Raw genomic sequence first — 14,261 nt, 5'->3', positions numbered from 1 at the left:
CCACATGTCCATACAGATAGAGTTAGCGATCACGTATGCAGGTAACAGACATTGACCAGTTGGTTAAGGAAGCTCTCTAACACCTCTTTCTAAGCAAATTATTTCTGGATGAGGATGGTTAATATGTTATATGTTGAGTATGGTGGTAATGTAATGATTTATATGACACAAAAGAGGATAGTAGGGAGTAAGAAGCAAGTAAATAACCAAGGATGAGGTGTTAGGGAGCTTCCTGAAGTAACCGCTCACTCTGCGTTCAGTCACGGCAGCAGAATCCCATGGTCCTGTGAAGGCGCTGCCAGAGCAATTATATTCGCCCATTAAAGCACTGTGTAGTGTTTCCGTCTCAGCCATAAAGTAAAACAGCATCACTGACCATCAATTTACAGTTGTCTAATTAATGACCTAGTATTTCAGAAGATGCAGTTGTTAGTGTAGTCGCTGGAGGGAGCCACGGTAACGTAACATTCCATACTGTGCATATATAAAAATCCGGCTTTCACTAGTTATTACGTCTACCCCCACACAAACTGTCCTTCCTGACAAATAGTCCTTAGCTGGCTTACAGCAGGGGGTGTCGAACCTCTATTACTCTGCAAACTGATACGGCCAACACCTTTACAATACTCCTGGGTGGCGCTGAGTGCTCCTGAGGCATTCTACAAGGGCGAACACACAGGCACTGAACATCTGCACCAAGACCAACGACCCAGCAGTTATGTGTTGCTGAGTGAAGCAGCTAGTCAGTTTATGTGCGTGGTGAGGACATGGACGTCTTGGGGATGTTAAATTAAGGACACAGACGTCTTGGGGACGTTAAATTAAGGACACAGACGTCTTGGGGATATTACTGTAAGCTGAGGACACAGACATCTTGGACATACAATTGAGGACACAGATGTCTTGGAGATATTAAGCTGAGGACACAGGCTGAGAGCTTCCTACTTAACTCTTCATCTATCGCCACACGCCTTAATTCCGTCACGGGAGGCCACTAAAAAACTGCCTCATGTCGCCCTGTGCCCTACCATTTCGCTGCCCTCCCCTGAACTTACATCCCTCCATCTCTTATACCTCTCTGCTCCATCCCTCCATCTCATCCTCGGTCTCCCCCCTCTCCCCCTTCCACCTCACTTATACACTCTCCTAGTTAGTTTCTCACTCTCCAACGCATATAAAGTCAACTAAACCATTCTCATCTTAACCTGCCCCAGATGTTCGTCCGTTTAGAGGCCAGTGGTGGAGAAAGACAATGCTACCGCTCTACATCCCTTCCATAGCACTTCTTCGTGACTAGCAGCAGCACATTCTAGTGTCAAGCTGTTAAAATTCAGAGAAAGACAAAGCTGCTACGGCTCTACGTCCCTTTCATAGCACTTCTTCGTGACTAGCAGCACCATATTCTGGCGTTAATGCTAAAACTCAGCGACACTGGTACGGGTCTTTAGCCTTCCCATAGCACTTCTTCGTGACTAGCAGCATCATATTCTGGCGTTAATGTGCTAAAATGTATCAAGACAGAGTGACAGCATAATCATTTTCTGCCACTGAGCTGCGTGAACTAAGAGGGGACGAAAATATTTATAAAAAAAAAAGTATATTATAAGGGAGGGGAGGGTCTGTGCCAAAAAAAAAAAGAAAAAAGAAAGAAAATAACATGACCACTTACCTCCCCCTCCCCCCACCGCCTCCTACCACTTCAATTACTACTACTGCTATCACTACTACCACTTCAATTACTACTGCTACTACTACTACCACCACTACTATTACTACTACTACTATTACCTGTACTACTACCACTTTTATTACTACTACTACTACCATTACTACTACTACTACTACTACTACAATAAACAGAGAAGAGGAAGATTCAAACACCGGATACGATATTATTTTTATAAGTAAACGAATTCACTTAAACTTACAAATACTTACACACATCACTTACAAATCATTATACGTATATTATTTAAACTCCTTCCCTTCCCTAACGAATTTCCAAAAAGCCAAAAAACCATTAATATTTGTCAATTTGTATATTTAAAAGTATGTGTGATTTATATTGATTTTATTTTCAATTTTGTGGCGTAAAAATGGCGTCTTTACCCAATGGACTTTCTTTCTTTTTCTATTCGTTTTTTTAGATGTGTTTTTTTGGAATAATTGGGATAAAAACGTACATATATATATATATAGATAAAAGCGCACATGTACACGGCCTGTACTGTACACACACACACACACACACACACACACACACACACACTAACCTCTTGAATTCGGCCTTTTTCTAGCACACACACACACATACACACACACGATTTACTTCAACTTATGAGGGAAAAAAGGCCTCTCTCTCTCTCTCTCTCTCTCTCTCTCTCTCTCTCTCTCTCTCTCTCTCTCTCTCTCTCTCTCTCTCTCTCTCTCTCTCTCACTCTCTCTCTCTCTCTCTCCCAAATCGTAATACTACACAGAGCGCATACCTCCCCCAGCACAATAAGGAACACTCTGATTGCTACTACCTCGAGGAACTGGCGCACTCCGATTTATAATACAGAAAGAGGAATGTGCCAAAATGAATATACTACGGTGGTTCCCATAGACCCCTTCCCCTGCACTGCACGTGGGAGTATCTCATGCATGCGACGGACGGCAGAATGTCCAACCAGTATCATTTATTCATTTCCTACACCCAAGCCCACACCAGCAGACTGTCACTTCGTACACACACACACACACACACACACACACACACACACACACACACATTTCCTACACCCAAGCCCACACCAGCAGACTGTCACTTCGTACACCCAAGCCTACACCTCACACACACACATACATTTCCTACACCCAAGCCCACACCAGCAGACTGTCACTTCGTACACCCAAGCCTACACCTCACACACACACACACACATTTCCTACACCCAAGCCCACACCAGCAGACTGTCACTTCGTACACCCAAGCCCATATCACACACACACACACACACACACACACACACACACACACACACACACACACACACACATTTCCTACACCCAAGCCCACACCAGCAGACTGTCACTTCGTACACCCAAGCCTATATCACACACACACACACACACACACACACACACACACACACACACATTTCCTACACCCAAGCCCACACCAGGAGACAGAGCCGTGTCCGGAACCCACAAGACACCACCAGTAAATTACCAGTGCAGTGCTACATACAACCTACCCCTTCCAGTCCGTTACAGCTACACGGCTACTATATATAAATCATCACTATATATATATCAATAGAGATACAGGAATACAGCTACAACAAACTACAAGACCCGGGTTCTAGTCGGTTGTCCCTAACACCTCTTCCTAAGCGATTTATTTTCCTTAGTACACCTTAGGTCCTCTTCTGTGTTACTTAATCTAGCATCACCCATACTCGGCAGAAATAACAGGAAACTTAGCCAGCCGCATCAAAAAATAAATCGGTACAGAAGAGGTGTTAGGGGTGAGAGGCGGACGCAAGTATATACATTACAGGGTGACACTCAGGCAGCTCCCTAACACCTCTTCCTTAGCGATTTATTTTTGGATAAGGCAAGTTCGCATCCTTGTGTAGTATGACCATATTAGGAGGATTTACGCGACACAGAGGACAGTGAGGTGTAATCAGCCAATTAATTCGCTTAGGAAAAGGTGTTAGGGAACTTCCTTAACCCACGAGAATGCCTAAATCTTAGACGTTTTGGAGTTACAATAAATAGATAAATAGACAGATAGATAGATAGACAGACAGATGAATGGATGGACAGAGGGATGGATAGATAGAATGATGGATAGACAGACAGACAGACAGATAGATAGATAAATATAAGTATCAGAAAGATAAATATAATCAGATCGTTGTATAACCTCCCTCTTGACGTCTACCATATTTTCCAGCATACTAATATACAGAGAAATCAGTCTATCCCCAATATGCTAAAAGTATACCAGGTGAGAGAGAGAGAGAGAGAGAGAGAGAGAGAGAGAGAGAGAGAAAGAGAAGTGGAAGGAAGTAACAACAGGAAGGAAGGAATGCGGAGCGACAGAAAGACAGACAGAGACAGAAGGAGGGAGGGAAGAAAAGTGGAAGGAATGTTGAAAGAGAGAGAGAGACAGACAGACACAGAAAAACAGAGACAGGCAGAGAGAAACAGAGAGAGAGAGAGAGAGACGGAGACGAGACAGACAAAACAGAATTACTCTATATAATGGCTGGGAGAATCAAGATGGCGATGATGATGGTAGTGGCTGCTCTCACAAAACCGTCTCCATCTGCGCCAGTTCACGTCGCCGGCTGCTTGGTGTGGTGCTGGGGGGGCCTGGAGCTCTGGTGGTGGGGGGGTGAGGGGTGAGGGGGTGAAGGAAGGGAGGTGTCAGATGAATGGTGAATAACTGAATGCTAAGTCTAATGTGAATAATTATACTGTATCTATTAATCAACTTCTAAATCTGTCTTTATTTTGACTACATGGTGGATATAAAATGAAGACTATTCTATACTGCTATCAGTACTACTACTACTACTACTATTACTACAGTTACCGCTACTGATGGTGGTGCTACTACTACTACTACTTCTAACAATAATAAATTACCACCACTACTACTACCATCATCACAGCACTCACCTTGGTCTCAAAATGGTCCTCTACTACTACTACTACTACTACTACTATTACTGCTACTACTACTACTACTGCTACTACACTCACCTTGCTCTCAGTAGGGGTCCTCTGATGGGCTGTTGGGAGGTGATGTGATTTCTGATTGGGTCATTCTGCTTGGTGCTATCAGATGGGGTAGCCTCTTGATGCTCTCTGTAATAATAATAATAATAATAATAATAATAGTAATAATAATAATAATAATGATAATAATAATAATAATGATAATAACATGAATAAAATCGTGAATTCCTATGACTCACTCTTGCCTGAAGAAAAATGAATAAACGTGAGGTATAAGAAAGAAAGAGAGAGAGAGAGAGAGAGAGAGAGAGAGAGAGAGAGAGAGAGGAAACTACAGATATCTAAAAATTCACTGTCACACACACACACACACACACACACACACACACACACACACACACACACACACACACACACACACGCAAAACTCAACTCTTCTTACTTTTTCTTAGGCCTGAGTCCGTGAGAAGCCAGCTGTCCCTCCAGATGGTTAATTCTGAGGCGTGCCATGTCCAGCTGGGAAGGAATAGACATGGTTAGTAGATAAGTAGATAGAGATAGTGGGAAGTAGTAGATATAACTGATAGATAAGTAGATGCAGTTGGTGGGTAGTAGTAGGTAAAGTCTGCCTCTAAAACTACCATATATTCATCTTGACTACTAGAATCATAATGCTAATATTCCAGCTAACTTAGTGGTGAAATATTTAGCAGAATTAGAAGACAATGATATAACTATGCAAGACTTAATTTGGACCAGCCTTCTCTCTGTCTTGAATAACCTAACTACAGTACATGAAGATTAGGCTATAAAATCTCTCTCCCAGCCACATGATAAGCTGATAAGAGTCTGTAGCTGAGATAAGGCCTTTGAAATCCCTCCCAGCCACATGATAAGAGTTGATAAGAGTCTGTAGCTGAGATGAGGCCTTTGAAATCCCTCCCAGCCACAGATAAGCAGTGATACGAGTCTGTAGCTGTGATAAGGCCCTTGAAATCCCTCCCAGCTACAAGATAAGAGTTGATAAGAGTCTGTAGCTGAGATAAGGCCATTGAAATCCCTCCCAGCCACATGATAAGCAGTGATAAGAGTCTGTAGCTGTGATAAGGCCTTTGAAATCCCTCCCAGCCACATGATAAGCAGTGATAAGAGTCTGTAGCTGTGATAAGGCCTTTGAAATCCCTCCCAGCTACATGATAAGAGTTGATAAGAGTCTGTAGCTGAGGTTAGGCCTTTGAAGTCCCTCCCAGCTACAAGATAAGCAGTGATAAGAGTCTGTAGCTGTGATAAGGCCTTTGAAATCCCTCCCAGCTACATGATAAGCAGTGATAAGAGTCTGTAGCTGAGGTAAGGCCTTTGAAATCCCTCCCAGCCACATGATAAGCAGTGATAAGAGTCTGTAGCTGAGGTTAGGCCTTTGAAATCCCTCCCAGCTACAAGATAAGCGGTGACAAGAGTCTGTAGCTGTGATAAGGCCTTTGAAATCCCTCCCAGCTACATGATAAGCAGTGATGAGAGTCTGTGGCTGTGTTACCTGATGCCTGACGCGCCACAGGTGGGTGTCACACAGAGGGTCGTCACAGCGGTGGGTGCGTAGCGCCTCCTGGGCCTCGCTCACCGCACCACGTAGAGACAACGACCGACCCATACTCTGTGAAGGAGGCTTTGGTTACACATATGCAAATTTATCTATCTACCTATCTATCTGTCTGTCTATCATCTCTCTCTCTCTACCTACCTCCTGGGCCTCACTCATTCCACCACGTAGGGACACAGATCGGCTCAAACTCTGTGACGCCAGCCTGGGTTACATACTACAAATATATCCATCGACCTGCCTATCTATCTATTTACCTGTCTACTATCTACCAACTACTATCTATCTATCTATCTATCTATCTATCGACCGTGCTTCAAAGGTAGAGCCAGGATTCAAGTGTAATTTAAGTGCATGTCTTGAGACTGCCACACTTTCTTTCATATTCAAACTTTTCTTTTTCTGGCTTCTACGTAACCTTAGACATTGGGGAGAAAGGGTGGAAGATGATGATGATGTACTGTGAGAGAGAGAGAGGGAGAGAGAGAGAGAGAGAGAGAGAGAGAGAGAGAGAGAGCACTAAGTAAGGTGAAGACAAATGGAGAGAAGGAAGGAGGGAGAGAGAGACAGGGAGAGTGATGCGGGCAGAGCAATTATCGCCCTCCCTCCCTCTCTCTCTCCCTCTCTCTCTCTCTCTCTCTCTCTCTCTCTCTCTCTCTCTTCCATTCCATATTTCTCTCTCTCACATTCACCCCCCCCCTCCTCTCTCTAATACCCTTAGAGGTGCTTTTACATAGTTGCAAGCCTTGAAAATGGTCCTTACCGCAAAGTTTACTTGGAAAGCTGCCTGAGAGAGAGAGAGAGAGAGAGAGAGAAATAATGACAGAAAATGTGATAGTCAGATAGAAGGCTAGATAGATAAATAGGTGCAAAGAAAGAAAGAAAGAAAGATAGAGATAGCTCACATAATAGCATCATCCACTCATCTACTGTAGTTAAGTAGTAATATGGTGATTATATGGGATGATTAACTACACTAATCTGAGCAGTCTAATGATTCTCTCTCTCTCTCTCTCTCTCTCTCTCTCTCTCTCTCTCTCTCTCTCTCTCTCTCTCTCACTATCTATCTTTTATCTGTCTCTATCAATCTCTCTGTCTATGGCGAATTGACAATCCATCTTCCTCCCCCCCCCCTCTCTCTCTCTCTCACTAAGGAATTATAAGGAAAAGAAATCGCTATGGAACAGGCGCTAAGAAGCCTCCTATTCCACGAGAGAGAGAGAGAGAGAGAGAGAGAAATGAAGCTCCTGCCTGCTGAGTTCTTTTAGTCAGCAAGAAAACACTACCTTGCACTCACTCATATCCACGCCCTCTCTCTCTCTCTCTCTCTCTCTCTCTCTCTCTCTCTCTCTCTCTCTCTCTCTCTCTGTCTCCCTCTCTCTGTCTCCCTCTCTCTCCCTCCCTCCCTCCCTCTCTCTCCCTCCCTCCCTCTCTCTCAGGCTAGTCATTATGGAGCAAGTCTCTCCCAGGCCTTGTCTAATGCAATCCCTGCCTTCCTGCCTCTCTCTTTGCTTGCCTCCCCCTCCCCTCTCTCTCTCTCTCTTTCTCACGTTCTCGACAGTTTCCACCCTCTCTCTCTCTCTCTCTTTTTCGTAATCCTTCCCCTCTCTCACTTTCTTTTCATACGCCCTCGCTGTTGACTCTTCCCCATCCTTTCCCTCTTCTCCACGCCTCTCTCTCTCTCTCTCTCTCTCTCTCTCTCTCTCTCTCTCTCTCTCTCTCTCTCTCTCCCTCCCTCTCTCTCTCTCTCTCTCTCTCTCTCTCTCTCTCTCTCTCTTTCTCTCTGGGAATTCGACCAATCACCACGGGCAAAGTTAATCAAGAGGTCACTCTCTCCCTCCCTCCCTCATCCCTCCCTCCTTTTGTCTCCTTTCTTCCTTCCAGTGTCTCCAAAATCCCCCTCCCTTTCCCTCCCTCCCTCCCTCCCTCTCTCTCTCTCTCTCTTTCTCAAATTCACCATGCCCCTCCCCTTACTCTTAAATTCAATCTCCCGCCCACTTTTCAAACTCACTTCCATTCCTCATTCACTCTTTAAACTTTGCAGGCTTGAAGTAAGTCTCTCTCTCTCTCTCTCTCTCTCTCTCTCTCTCTCTCTCTCTCTCTCTCTCTCAAACGGATATATGTAAAAATCTCTCTCATATAAAGTATAATATTTTCTTAACTCACCCCACTGCTCCCTCCTCACTCCCACCCCACCCACAACTTTGCCGTAGGCCCCTCCCACCCCAACCCCACTCCCCACTCACCCAGAAAACTATATAAGAAAACGACCCTCTCAGAAAAAGGTTTATAACATATATTCACTTCTTTTTTTTCCCGTCCCAAAACACAGCTTCTGAAATCACCATCTGCCTCTCTTCCATTTATCATTCTAAGCAACACTATCCTCACTATCGCTAAATACAGCATCATTCACTTTACCTGGGTCTTCTAACACAGCCATCATCATCATCATCATCATCAACCTCCTCCTCATCATCATCATCATCAACGTCATTATCATCACTATCATCATTACCACCATCATCGTCAACATCCTCCTCCTCCTCCTCATCATCATCATCATCAACGTCACTTTCCTCCTCTACCTCCTCCTCATCATCATCATCAACATTATCCTCCTCCTCCTCCTCATCATCATCATCATCATCATCATCATCAAACAGCACAAGAATCCAGAATTTGTTGCAGGTTTAACACACACCCTAATATACTCCTTTGAAAGTTAGGAGATCTGGCGATGAAATGGATAAGAAATGGTGAAACATATGAAGGAAATAAAGACAAGTGTTTGGAAGGATGAGGAAGAGAGAGAGAGAGGAAATGCAGTATGGTGATGAGAGGTATTCAATATTGTGTGTGTGTCTGTGTGTGTGAGGAAGAAGGAACCAAAGGCCACGAGCCCGCACAACTGTTCCTTCCAAGAGAAAAACAAAATACAAGAGAGAGCCAAATTCAAGATATATTAAGTTCCTGTTTGTTCAAGGAAGAGACCTGGTGAGGAAATGGAGGCATGACACCAGAACGAAAAGAGTTGGGAAGAAGGAGGAGGAAAGAAGAGTTTGGAGGGAGGAGGAAGACAGTAAAGTTTGGGGTAGAGAGGAAGGCAGGAGAGTCTGGAAGAAATAGGAAGACAGATGAGTTTGAGAGGAAGAGGAGGGAAGAAGAATTTGGAAGAAAGAGGAAGGAAGAAGAATTTGGAAGAAAGAGGAAGGAAGAAGAATTTGGAGGGAAAGGGGAAGGAAGAAGAATTTGGAAGAAAGAGGAAGGAAGAATTTGGAAGAAAGTGTAAGGAAGAAGAATTAGGAAGGAAGAGGAAGGAAGAAGAATGAGAAAGACAGAGGAAGGAGGAAGAATTAGGAAGAAAAAGGAAGAAGAATTTGGAGGAAAGAAGGAAAAAGAACTTGGAAGAAGGAGGGAGGAGGAAGAATTAGAAAGACAGAGGAAGGAGGAAGAATTAGGAAAGAAGGAGGAAGGAATAAACTGAGGGGGTACATCAGGTGTGTAGAGGTACGTAACAGGTACTCACCATACTCAGCAGGGTGCAGCAGGTGCCCTTCTCCGCCCTGGCCACGTGCTCCCTAAAATATCTAAAGTACAAATGCTCCAGCGCCAGGAGTGCCAAGGCCAACACGATGCCACAGCCGAGGAGAAGGAAGGTTGACATAAACTGCTCCAGGGCCAGCGGTTTACTCGAAGACTTTTGCTGTTTACTTGGTTTGCAGGCCCCAGTAAACCAGAACCGTGCTATCCTTTCCAGATCCCCTGTTAAAAAAAAAAGGCAGGATTCAATGTGTGTGTGTGTGTGTGTGTGTGTGTGTGGAGAGACAAACAGGCAGGCAGACAAACAGATCCACCCACATCAACTGTCGTACTTAATGGATCAAGCTACGGCCATTAAAAAGGAGTACATTTATCCCATTACTACTGAAGTACTTAACGTTTATGGTAGTGCGACTGCCTGATTGATTTAAAGGCCTATAATCAACACAACATTACACCTAAACACTTCACCCTGGACTGGTGCTAGTGGGGCAAGCCTACGCGGTGCCACTGATATAACCACGCGGATCCACTGCCTGGTTATACGAAAGGCAACCCAGCTTCCTCCGTATCCCCCTACAGGAGGATGGTGGACTGCAGATGGCGCAAACTCAGCCTGCAGTACACCGCGTTCACAACAAAATCACTGTGGACATTTTATTGCTTATTATTGCTACCATCACACCATTTAACCCGGCCTAAGAAGATGAAATTTCTCTCACTCTCTCACACTTTCTCTGTCTTACCCTTCCGAGCTCCCTCTCTCTGTCACACCCTTCCCCTCTTTCGCTCTCCCTGTCTCCCCCTCCCTCTCTCACCCTTCCTCTTTACTTCTCTCCCTCTCACCCACGTTTATTCCCTCACTGGCACTACTCACCATTCTCCCTGTACTTCATAATCTGCTCGTTAAACACCTCCAGATACTTGGACTTTCTCGCGAAGGCCACGCCATAGCCCGTCAGCGCGTACCACGACCCCACAGTTAGAAGTCTGCACTGATCGTCTTGCCCAACCAGGTACTCTAGCACCGTGGCATCGTACAGGAACGCGTCCAAGTCCCTGCGGAAAGAATTAGAGTTTTAACAGGAGTGCCAGAACAATAAATGCAACGAGAATTGAACACAGGAAGCAAGTTAGAATCCCAGTTGGTGTGGAACTAACAGTGAACAAGAAAACAGAATTGGAATATTGTACAGGGAAGCGTCAATCTTTCAATCGAACTAGGAGCGAGTTAGAACAGAGACAGGGACGACGAAAGATGAGTTAGAAACAGAATTAGATCAAGAACATAGACATTTAAAGAGACAGGGGGTAATTCCAGCCTGTGTCTTCCTTTTAATGCTATGATCCCCACCCAGCGTACTACCGAGAGAGATATTACGATAATGATTCCAGTAATGGTGTACTAAATGAAATCGTGTGGACATAATTATAAAGATATTTGTCTTCTCCCTAATGATCCTCTTCCTCCTAACAATGATGTGTGTGTGTGTGTGTGTGTGTGTGTGTGTGTGTGTGTGTGTGTGTGAGAGAGAGAGAGAGAGAGAGAGAGAGAGAGAGAGAGAGAGAGAGAGAGAGAGAGAGAGCAGGGGATGAACCGGAAAGGGAGTGAACAGAACCATATGTGTCTGTGATGCTAATTAAAGAGAGATTTGAAGAGATTTTATCACTCACTCTCTCTCTCTCCCTCCCTCTCTCTCTCTCTCTCTCTCTCTCTCCCTCTCTCTCTTTCTCTCTCTCTCACTTCAAGGGCCAATATTCTCAATAATGAGGGAGGAAAGGAGTGAGGGATGGAGGGAGGAGGGATGGGAGGCCAGGGAAGTGGAGGGAGAAAAAGGAAGGAAGGAAGGAAGGGACGATGATGAGCGAGACAGATAGATAGACTGAGATAGATAGATAGATAGAGATAATAGATAGATAAGTAGAGAGACAGACAGACACTGATACACACATACACAGAGAGAGTGAAAGGATGGAAGAGAATATGCAATAACTTCAATATCCCCCTCCTCTCTCTCTCTCTCTCTTTCTCTCTCTCTCTCTTTGCAATAAGGGGAGGGAGAACCAGTGACGAAAGAACTCCCTCTCGCTCACTTTCACACATTTTCTCTCCCTTCCTCTCTCTCTCTCTCTCTCTCTCTAATTAGCCAGGCAGGTAAACACTTATACCTTGCTCCACCTACTTATCATTACACACTATCTATCCACCCTTCCATCCCCCTCTCCTAGTTAGTCTCTCATTGGCCAAATCTGGGTGAGGCGCCTGAACCTACTTGATCACCAGGCGTCTCTCTGGCTCCATGGTTGCCGCCTGAAGAGAGCACTACATCAAGCGAGTGGATGGTGGGCGCCTCATTATCATTCAAGGCTTTCGTTCATTTCAAGTTCCCCCCCCCCCACCACCACCTCTCTCTCTCTCTCTCTGCAATAACCGTTTTCTTTCTCCATTTATTCGTTTCTTTGACTCCATTTGCAGCCTCCCTCCCTCTCTCTCTCTCTCTCTCTCTCTCTCTCTCTCTCACTCACTCAGTCACTCACCCTGTCTTCACGGCTTTCACACCCTCGATGGGGCTGCTCTTGTTAAACTGCCGCATATAGGCGTGCATCGCAGGAAAACTCTTCTTCATGAGGACGTCTGTGTTGCCGTGGAGGGTGGTAGCAAACTTGAACGGTGGCTTCACTGATGTGGGATTCTGCAGCTGTTGTGGGGGAGAGAGAGAAGGGATTTGAGTGGGAGGAGGTGTGGAGGGAGGGGAGAGAAAGGGGAGGGGCTGGGAGAAGTGTGGAGGGGTAGGGAAGAGCGTGAAAGGGAGGAGAAGTGAGAGAAGGAAAAATTGAGAGGGACGATTATGAAAAGGTGCCTTCATTGATGTGGGATTTTGCAGCTGCTGTGGGGGAGAGAGAGGAGGGATTTGAGTGGGAGGGGGTGTGGAGGGAGGGGAGAGAAAGAGGAGTGGCTGGGAGGCAGAAGGAGGAGGTAGAGAAAAGGAGAGAGGGAGAAGAAATTAAAAATGCTGAATTTGGAGGGGCAATGATTTGGTAACGTGAATTTGGAAAAGTGGGATTTGTGTGTGTGTGTGTGTGTGTGTGTGTGTGTGTGTGTGTGTGTGTGTGTGAGAGAGAGAGAGAGAGAGAGAGAGAGAGAGAGAGAAGGGGGGGTGGACGAGGTTAGCACACAGAGGGGTCAGATGTGAGTGACTGGGAATTAATGGTGATGGTAAAGTTAGCACACAGTTGGCAGGGTGGGGCAGGGTGGGGCAGGGTGGGGCAGGGTAAGGCAGGATGGAGCAGGGTGAAGCAAGGTGAGGTAGGTAAGAGAGAGAGAGAGAGAGAGAGAGAGAGAGAGAGAGAGAGAGAGAGAGAGAGAGAGAGAGAGAGAGAGAGAGAGAGAGAGAGAGAGAGAGAGAGAGAGGGAATGAGATAAGGAATAATGAAGTGAGTTTAATCAAGTAGAAAGAAGCCTGAGTGGGGTACAGAGACGGGAGAGGCAGAGCGACGGGTTAGGCAGGAGGAGGCAGGGTGGGGCAAGGATGAGGCAGAGAGAGGCAGGGGTGAGGCAGAGGAGAGCAACATACCAAAGAGAGGAAAAGGTAAGGCATGTCAGGCAGAGAGAGAGAGGGAGAGAGAGAGAGAGAGAGAGAGAGAGAAGGGGAGGCACAACAATGTATAATTATGTTTAATAAGGCAGGAAGAAAGCAAGATTAGGTACAGAGGCAAGGGTGAGGCAGACAGAGGCAGGGTGAGGCAGGGAAAGAAAGGGTGAGGCAGACAGAGGCAGGGTGAGGCAGACAATGGTACAGTCAGGCAGACAGGCAGTGTGCCAAAAAGGGATTAGGCAGAGGTGGAGAAAGGAAGGATCAGGCAGGTAGAAGCAGATATAAGCAGGGCCAGGAAAGGAAAGGCAGATATAGGCAGGATCAGGCAGGGACAAGGCTGACAAAGGCAGGCTGAGGCAGGGCGAGGCAGGGTAAGGCAGGCTGAGGCAGGGTACTAATCATGCATTCACGTTTTGCAAATTAGCTTCTGCAGATGCCAGGGTCTGTTGTGGCAGTGTGATGTGGTGGAGTGGTATTGTGGTGTGGTAGTGTGGTGTGGTGGAATGGGGTGTAGAGCGGTGTGATGTGGTACTGTGGTGTGGTGTGATGATGTGGTGTGGTGTGGTGTGATGTGGTGTAAAGTGCTGTGGTGTGGTGTGGTGTGGTGTGATGTGTTGTGCTATGGAGTGGTGTGGTGCTGTGTGGTGGGTTGGGGTGGGGTGTAGAGTGATGTGTTGTGCTATGGTGTGGTGTGGTGTGGTGCAATGGGGTGTGATGTGTTGTGCTATGGTGTGGTGTGGTGTGGCAGTATGTGGTGTGGTGATGATGTGGTGCTGTGGTGTGTGGCAGAA

General features: G+C 45.8%; 1 protein-coding gene across 1 annotated transcript in view; it reads right to left on the bottom strand.

Annotated features, from left to right (window-relative positions):
* Positions 1–4,300: 4,300 nt before the first annotated feature.
* Positions 4,301–14,261, bottom strand: part of LOC145395901 (glutamate receptor ionotropic, NMDA 2B-like) — a 62,664-nt gene continuing 52,703 nt past the window's right edge. The window contains exons 16-22 of the mRNA XM_080269424.1: positions 12,413–12,573; positions 10,752–10,933; positions 9,861–10,096; positions 6,269–6,385; positions 5,177–5,250; positions 4,759–4,809; positions 4,301–4,355 (exon numbers count right to left, since the gene is read on the bottom strand). Of these exons, the coding sequence (XP_080125550.1) occupies positions 4,301–4,355; positions 4,759–4,809; positions 5,177–5,250; positions 6,269–6,385; positions 9,861–10,096; positions 10,752–10,933; positions 12,413–12,573 (876 nt within the window). The remainder of the gene's footprint in view (positions 4,356–4,758; positions 4,810–5,176; positions 5,251–6,268; positions 6,386–9,860; positions 10,097–10,751; positions 10,934–12,412; positions 12,574–14,261) is intronic.

Source organism: Coenobita brevimanus, chromosome 33 (assembly GCF_032717465.1).
Source record: "Coenobita brevimanus isolate Jiangsu-jjx chromosome 33, ASM3271746v2, whole genome shotgun sequence".
NCBI classification, from domain to species: domain Eukaryota; kingdom Metazoa; phylum Arthropoda; class Malacostraca; order Decapoda; family Coenobitidae; genus Coenobita; species Coenobita brevimanus.
This window is presented reverse-complemented; position numbering and strand designations above follow the sequence as displayed.